The sequence below is a fragment of the Eschscholzia californica genome, unplaced genomic scaffold (genome assembly GCF_041429995.1).
Source record: "Eschscholzia californica isolate CP2 unplaced genomic scaffold, dmEscCali1.0.p SCAF_1, whole genome shotgun sequence".
Lineage (NCBI taxonomy): Eukaryota > Viridiplantae > Streptophyta > Magnoliopsida > Ranunculales > Papaveraceae > Eschscholzia > Eschscholzia californica.
In genome coordinates this window covers 54,939,311-54,947,921 of record NW_028238198.1, presented here as the reverse complement: position 1 = coordinate 54,947,921, position 8,611 = coordinate 54,939,311, and the positions used below count along the sequence as shown (strand labels likewise).

Sequence of the window (8,611 nt, the reverse complement as noted above, 5' to 3'; positions counted from 1 at the left end):
TAACTCCTAAAACCCTAGCCATCAACCCATCTATAAATAAATCTCTACCTCTCTCATTTCTCCCTAGACTTGAAAACCCTCTCAATCCATCTTTCTCTACTCCTTTCTATTTCTTTCTCATACCTTTCTTCTTCCCTCTTTTAGTAGTAGTTAGTCTTCTTCTTACTACTCCTTCCTCTTCTTACTAATACCACTATTACTTCTTCTCTACCACTATTCTTTCTTCAATTAATAGTCTTCTCCTTCTTCTTCCATATTCATCTATCATCTCTACACCCCTTCATCTCTTCTTTCCAACTTCTTTCTACATCTAATTTCTTCCTTCTCTTTCTTTTTCTTATTTGGGTGGCAATAAAATAGCTATTACTTGGATTTCTTGGAGTAAAGTTCTTGAGTATAAATGGAGCAAATCTTGGATAAAATGGAGATACATGGGAATATGGATTTTGAACATTCTTGGTGATTTCTTTCCATTAATTTCTTAGTATTTTCATTTATTTTACAATGTCAATGAATGTTACTCCAGATTTCATGTATAGTTAACTTAGCAATCTAAGGTTGTGAATGAAATCCATTTTGGATCTTTGTAATACTTGTTCTTGATTAATTAAATCTCTTGATGTGCTTTAATTTCTATTGATTGTTTATTTATATGGATTGGATTTTCTTTCCATTACTCATGCCTCATAATTAGATATTTCATACTTTCGTTAAGTTGTTAGATGGAGTATGCTTTTTAGATGATGGATAATAGTTAAGCGATTCGAATCTCTATAAGGAAGACAATTAGAATTAGTAATTATAAAATTGTTTTCACTACAAAAAATAGGTCCATTAGGGACGGACAAAAATCGTCCCAAAAAGGCCAAAACCGTCCCAAATAGAGTATTGGGGACAGTTTAAATTTGTCCCGCAAAGTGGCGTCCCAAATAATATTTGGGACGAATATAGGGACGGATGGCATCTGTCCCAAAAGTATTTTGGGACGGTTTGTAACTGTCCCTATATACACGATTATTGGGGACAACATATATTTGTCCCTAAAAATTTGGCGGGAATTCCCTCTTATTAGCATTTGGGACAATTACTATTTGTCCCTAAAAAGTTGGCGGGAATCTCCTTTCGTTAGCATTTGGGACAACTATTATATGTCCCTAAAAATTTAGCGGGAATTTCCTCTCTCTATTCGGGACAGATAATAACCTTCCCTATAAGATCGACGGTGATTTTTTATTGCCTGTACCTGATACTGTTAATATTCATCCATACAAATTTGGTGACGAGTTTTGAACGAATAATTAGTTTACACAAAAGAGAAAAATTCCCTTTAAACATTTTAAAAAACACACGTTCACATTAACAAGGTTTGAGAAGTCCCCCTAAGAAATTCACAATCTTGATGAAAAAAATGTCAAACCAAAATAAGAGAATAAACTAATAACTCTTCCGCAGGCTGATAAAATCCTATTAAAATAAACTACTCTAACTTCATCCTCCCATCTTGTTTCTCATGTTGTAGGAAGATAACATATTTACAGAAACTACTCTAACACCAATAGCACATCGTCATCTCAGTAGAGCTTCATCCTATCCCTGTGTCATGGAAACAAAAAACAAAAGACAATGAAAGCTATTAGTTTATTACCTTTTTCGAAACTAGGGCATGAAAAATATACAAACATGTTAAAATTCTATAAAATGATTAAAAGAGCAAACACACAAAATCTTCTTAAAAGCGGCAGCTTCATAATAAGTTCGTGTTTGCTATTCTAGTAATCTAACGAGCATACCATGACGGGTCTTTGGGTTGAATTTAGAAGAGGGTTCTTTTATATAATAATGTTTCATATTAAGTGTGGAGATCATGTAATATTGCATTAGTTCTAGAAACAACCATTCAGTAAAAAATAACACCTAAACATACTACGACTCAACTGCAGCCCCTTGGCTGTTGCAACGCAACTGCAATCCTTAGCTATTGCGACGCAGGAGCAGCTGCAGCCCATTGACCTGCTGGGACGCAACAACAGCTGCATCCCCTTAGCCTGTTGTTGCATAAGATTTAAACTGTTGTGATTATAAAGGTGTGATAAAGTGGGGCGTAAAATTGTGCCATGAATAACATTACAAGTCAGAATCACTAGAACACGTTGAGTGGACAATGTCATTGTCTAACCAGATATATAATGGAACCCCACACTTAAATCGCATGGTGAGGTTAAGTTTCATGCCCATATGTTTTGGTCTCGCAACACAATCGTATTATCATGCCCCATCATCTAACCTACCTATTGGTATGTGAGTATAGTGTGCTGGTTTTTCCAGAGAGAGATTTACTCAGATGTCTTTTAATTCATTCAAGACTTGAACAAAATGAAAACTAAAGGAGAAGATAGTCATTGAGTTTCAATTTGGTATTAACTAATCAGCAGTACTACATACAACAAAGATGACAAAGTAGTAATAACCTACTAAGGAGAGAAGGTTACCTCATGCTAATCAGAATGTGAGGATTACCTTGGGTCGTTAGGAGAACTTTCAAATGAGAAGCTAGGCGTAGAGACATGTAGCTGTAAAACAATTAAATAGGTCATTAATATAAGTTGAAATGATAACTACATACTCAATCATAATTATATTAAAAATCTACCTCCCCGTCGCGAAGCCGTCTAAAATAAGCCCTCATCTCGTCTAATTCCGTTTTTGTACTATTAAGTTCTTTTTTAATTTCTTCCATTTCTTTCTTCAAGTTTGAAGTTTCTTCATTGCTCTTACGAGATTCAACCTTGGATGATTTCCCCCAAACGGTTTTTGGGGTGCCTTTTCCATAGCACCGAATGAAACCTCTACGTTCAGGTCCCATAACCAAAACAAATATGCTATTTGATCCGTTCTCATATACAGACAATCCTTCTTGAGTAGCTTTGGTCACTAGATCTCTCATTTTTTCCTTCAAATAATGAAAGTACTTTAAGGGTTATAGATTAGTTCGAATATAAAAGAGATAACATAAGCTAGTATTATCATTACCATATTTTCCCTTGCTTCATCTGTGATTGGTGTACGTTCCTTCTTTGTGTAAGTTTTTATAAACACTTCCACTTGAGATGCTGGAGTACCTGCTGGTGCCTCTCTTTGCGTTCTTCCTCTATCTATAAAATTCATCATGTTAGTATGGAAATAAATTAGAGAAGAATAAATAGTGATTCTCACCTCAATGGCGTGTTTTGCGAAGTTCTTCGATCCGCCAGTATGACAAGTTTTTAGTTTCTTCCTGTTCTCTTTATTTTTTTCTGCCTTAGCCTGTCATAAAAACAACAACAATGACGAAAACATTTCATTATCAACATTAACAATAGTGACAAAAATAATAAGTCATCACAATTATATCTCAAAACTTACTAGAACTTTTTCATCTGCCCAACGTTTTATCGCTTCCCTCCACGATTCCAAGGGAATTTCCTCCGGACAGTTCCTAAATCGTTCTCCGAAGGTGGAGAATGGAGTAAAATATTTCCGCTTCATTTCATATTTTTGATCCCTCCAAGCTCCATCTAACCTTTCTTTCACCCAATCAATTCCATCATCTGGAATGATAAAGTGCTTTTTGATGTTGCGGATTGCTTCTTCCAAGTTTTCTTTAGGCATCACTTTCCAACTAATCACGTGAATGGTTAAAATATTGAAATCCCTACCAATTTTTCCAACAAAGGCTGAAAATTTCTTTGAGTTTTCCTTAACCGGTTTCCCACGATCCAAGTAATTGGTAGTGGATCAGTTATTTTCCCCACCCAATCAAATTTTGTTGCGCCTCTTCCTTTTCTATAAGTAATTTGTTTTTCATGCTCGGCCATCTACACAGAAAATGATATAAATAAAAAATAGAAAGAGATAAAGTTGCATATCTAATAAGCACCAATATAACATTATAAAATAAAATATAACTATTATCAATCAATAAATAACTTCAAGATAAAAAAAGAATTAAATATTATCACATAATTAATTATTATTCCATGAATTAATATTAATAATAAATAAACATGAAGTGCATTCAAGAATCAAAGTCATCATGATCATTTGAATCTTCTTCATCTAAATCTTCGTTTTCATCTTCGTCTTCTTCCTGTTCAAGTTCGCCTTCAATGTCATATTCTTTCTGTCCTGACTCGGGTACGCTTGTTTTTTTACCTCTATTTGTCAAATATTATTGTTGTTTTTTTTTTAAGAATATTTTATTTATTACCTAATAAGTAATAATTAGCGAAAGTATAAACATGTTAAAGAGGATGATGTACATTTTTACCAAATTAATTCTAGAAAACACGATTAAAACTCTTGCTGCGAAAAGCTAAAGCTCTGAGATCCGCTACAACTTCTGCATTTGAAATCAAAACTATTCAATTAATTTTTAATCAAAAAAAACCAACCACACAATATTAACATTCTGAAATTAGATGAGAGTACAGTAAAGCATTAATTCCTATCCAAAATAACCCCAGTGAGAAAAACAATTTGCAAGTGTACATGAACTATGTAATTTTCTTTTTCACTTAAAGAAACTTAATTTGTTTCAAAGAACATATTACTCCAAACTTTTGTTGATCGAAGTCTCAGACTGATTTTGGGTCCATTAAAGCCAGAAATACACAGACTATTTGGTTTTCGATTATGAAGTTCTAAACTTCATTAAACAATATATTGAAAATGCTCAAAACTGAACAGGAAATAACATATATCAGATTTCAGAAAAAAACATTAAATTTCAATTAAGTCGCATTAACCAAATTACGAAAAAGTGCATAAAGTAATTCTCTTTGAACTCATATACTTCATCACCCTGTACTAATACCCTACTGATATAGATGAACCCAAATAAGAAGAAATCAACCACAACAAAAATTTAGATATAGATGAAACCCTACTGAACTTGATCACGTTTCATTCATAAATAAACGATTGATGTCCGGTATGTAGTGATGGTTAAATCAGAGTTATAACCATGAATTTCTATCGATTTCTTAATTTGAAGATAACAAAAAATATAGGAAGATAACAGAAACCAGGAAGATAACAAAAAATAGTAAAAGCGGGAATTTTCTATCGATTTCTTGATCAATTCAGTCTTAACATCTATTTATAATAAAAACATGAAGATAACAAACATACTTTGGTTTCACCCAACCATACTGAATTATATCCAAATCAAATATAAGTATGTGAGAAATCTCTCTCTTTTGAAGCTAGTTTTTACCCTATATCTCAAAAACTTTGATCAACAAAAAGTGAAGAGGGAACAAAGGGCAATGCGGGTTTATCTTAGTTTTTGTATTTGAACAAAGTAACTGCAAATACTGTCAGATAATGAGCCATTAGACCTTAACTTCAAAACCCCAAATTAGGCATGAAGATCAACAACTTAGAACATGAAATTGCACAACAACAAAGAAAGGAAAATGAAATCAACATCTTTGTCAACATAAAACCCCATGTATTAATTTTATAAAATAAAAGCAAATCTTTGTTAACAAGCAGAAAGGTTAAACTTTTCTTTCAGAACTAAGAAAGGAAGATACAAATTAAGAGTAATCGTGACTCTCTTAAGTTTAAAAATATTCACACGAAAAACAAGCATTGGACAAAAGTTGTATCTCTAAGAACAAATTTATATCTCATCTCTCTTCTAATTCAACATATTAATGACTAATGTGAAGAAAACGTTAATCGAGTTTAAGAAAGTTACTATAAACTAATCAAATGACTGTATAGAGAAAGTAACCAATCGAGATAAGCATCATTTTATCGATAACAAGAGATGAATCAATGACCTCTCCAGTCTCCACTCTTGTAAATATAAAACAATTCAGATTTGAATTGATCTGAATCATGCCCACATTCAATTTCACTTTCTGGGAATGAATTTGGGGAAAATGGCATTATTATGATTCTTCCTTGTGGGTTGACATTGGGATCCCATAATACCCTTGTGGGTAGACCTAATTATGCTCATGCTTGATCCAAAAACTACTCTTGTGAAAGATGGATCTGATGCTGTTATGGTTGCACAGTTCATGATAGAATAACAAGGTCTACAAATTGAATAAAATTGATGCCAAATTGAATCAGAAATTATGTTATAAATAAACAGTTATTAGCTTAGTCTGAAGAAGAAGACTAATGTGAAGAAGAACGAGAACCTGGCTGTGGCAAGAGTCGTGGATAATCTAACTTTGTTTAACACTAAAAATGGAACAGTTTTCTGCAAAAAAAAATAGGGTTTCATGATTGATTTATTTGAAGAAGAATAAAATTGAAGCCAAATTGAATCAGGAATTATGTTAATCCAAAATCGTTATTGATTCATTTGAAGAAGAAGAGGATGAACACATACCTGGTGGTGCAAACCCTAGAAGTGGAAGCTAAAGAAAAAACCTGCGCCCAGGAGAGAGAGTTTGAAGAAGAGAAACAAACCCTATATTGTGTAGGAGGATAAATCTCCTTCTCTGCGTTGAGGTCGTTCCTCTTCCCTGGTCGTGGTGAGGATCGTTTCTACTCTTCTTTCTTCGTGCTGATGAGGAAAAGAGAATAAGAGAGATAAAAGAAAAGAAAAGAAAAGAAAAGGAAGAAAAAAGAAAGAGGGATTTTGATTTAGGAAAAAAAAGAGGGAACTTTCTGCGCCATTTTTTTAATTGGCCGCACTTTTGCGTCATTTTGTGGTTATGCCCAAAATTTGTCCCTATTGTAATTTTGTTAGGGACAAATTGTAAAAAATTGTCCCTATCTTTAATAAATTAGGGACAGACGTAAAAACGTATGTCCCTATTGGCCATTTTTTTGTAGTGTTTATCTAGAACATCATCCGGAATCCAAATAGTTCATTATATTGGATCTCGAGTAAATACAAAAGATATTTAAGTAATTAAGTGTTTGTTTTATAAAGTGAAATTATGCGGTGGATTTTATAACCTTAGACATCCTCTTACTTCTCACTTAGATAGTTTAGTTAGTTTTATTTATTTTCTTATTTCTTGCAAATCAAACATCAAATCTATGAGTGAGGTGGGTGTGTGTTTTAGTCTAAGTTAGCTATTGACATCTTGATTATTGGGTTAAACCCGCATTCAATATCCGAAGTTACCTACCTATCCCTTGGGACGATTCACGAATTTACTAACTTACTATAACTTGACCCCGTATACTTGCGGGAATAGACCTATTTTAGGCCTATCAAGTTTTTGGCGCCGCTGCCGGGGATAGGTTTAGTAGTTTGGATATCGTTTGTTTGTTTGTTCATTAGTTTAGTGTTAATTTCTTACTTAGATATTTTTGCTTTATTTGTTTTTCTATTTTCTTAAGTGTATTTTCTTTTAGCCATTTCAAGGAAATAGCCAGAAGAGACATAGGAGCGAAGGAAAGGAAGGAATCGAGAAGTAAAGCGAAAAGTTGATAGTATCGCATTCTATCTCTTCCTTTTTACTTTTGTGCGATTGTTTAGTTCTATAATTGTTAGTTCCCATTTTGTGATTATGTGTTACCATCTTTGAATACTGTGAGATCATGGCCCGTTCTTATAACGGTGGGCCATTCGATGTTGATGAGCTTGTTCGAGGATTCCCCGCACTAACTGACCTGATATGACCTTAGGTGAATACCAACAGATATGTAGGGATGTTTCGATTAGAGAGGGGAACAGACCATTTGAGCATGATCGATCTCGTATGACACTAGCTGAATACCGACATATGTATAGAGATGGTCAAATAAGTGATGGATATGGTCCGACACTAAATATGTATGAGAGACCTTACATTCTACACTATTCTGAGACCAATGATTTTAGAGGCAGGTGTGATCCTAGTATGTACGGTAGGAGTTATTATCAAGAGTCTTCATTTAATTACACTTGTGAGCCTTATCATGAAGAGACTCTTGAAGATAAATCTCAATTAGAGTCTGTGAGTCGTCTGACTGAAATGATGTTACAACTTAAAGAGACACAAGATCGACTTGAACAGATGCAGATTCAAATGCAACAAGAGTTACATCAGAGGTTTGAGTCTCTAAATCATCAATTAGAATCTCTAAATCATCCATTAGAGATGATTGCTTCACAGTTATTAGCCGACGAGGAAGGGGTTTTACCACCTCAAACTCAAGAGGGTACTAGGTCCGATGGCGAGGGTAATACGTCTAACCCTAGTACTAAGTTAAATGTCGACGAATCAACTGAGAGGACCCAAGAGCTTGAACAAACTGATAACCTTGTTGTCTCGTTTCCTCACCATGTGTCATTTCATCATGATAGGACTACATTAGACTTTGAGATTCAGGATGATGGCTCTATGAACAAGTTTGGGGATGACACTGTTTTGAACTTTTCGATTTTCGACACTTGTAGGGAGTCAGTCTTAGATGCCAGACATGATGTTATAGCTGATTATGAGGCTTTGGAAGCTTTTGAGGACATCGATGACATAGTACCTAAAGACATGTTGGATAGTTTGTCGGACCATTTACCTAAGGAAACCATGGACCTTGACTTGGTCCCTGAGCCTATTGCCTTACCCTTAGAGTCCAGTTCAACCTTTCACGTGATCTCAGACTCGGTCGT

At 34.2% G+C, this 8,611-nt stretch overlaps 1 protein-coding gene and 1 long non-coding RNA gene across 2 annotated transcripts; both read right to left on the bottom strand.

The window, feature by feature from the left end:
* Window positions 1–1,350: 1,350 nt before the first annotated feature.
* LOC147567679 (uncharacterized) lies at window positions 1,351–3,648 on the bottom strand. The gene is made up of 5 exons (XM_086657530.1): window positions 3,403–3,648; window positions 3,031–3,303; window positions 2,651–2,950; window positions 2,490–2,570; window positions 1,351–1,593 (listed from the first exon to the last, which is right to left on the bottom strand). Exons 1-4 carry the CDS (start codon window positions 3,646–3,648, stop codon window positions 2,514–2,516), a joined length of 876 nt encoding a protein of 291 aa, XP_086513656.1. The 3' UTR covers window positions 1,351–1,593; window positions 2,490–2,513.
* Window positions 3,649–3,658: 10 nt separating this feature from the next.
* LOC147567678 (uncharacterized) lies at window positions 3,659–6,595 on the bottom strand. The gene is made up of 3 exons (XR_015237849.1): window positions 6,392–6,595; window positions 6,198–6,259; window positions 3,659–3,854 (listed from the first exon to the last, which is right to left on the bottom strand). It is a non-coding gene; the product is annotated as an uncharacterized LOC147567678 (long non-coding RNA).
* Window positions 6,596–8,611: the final 2,016 nt, after the last annotated feature.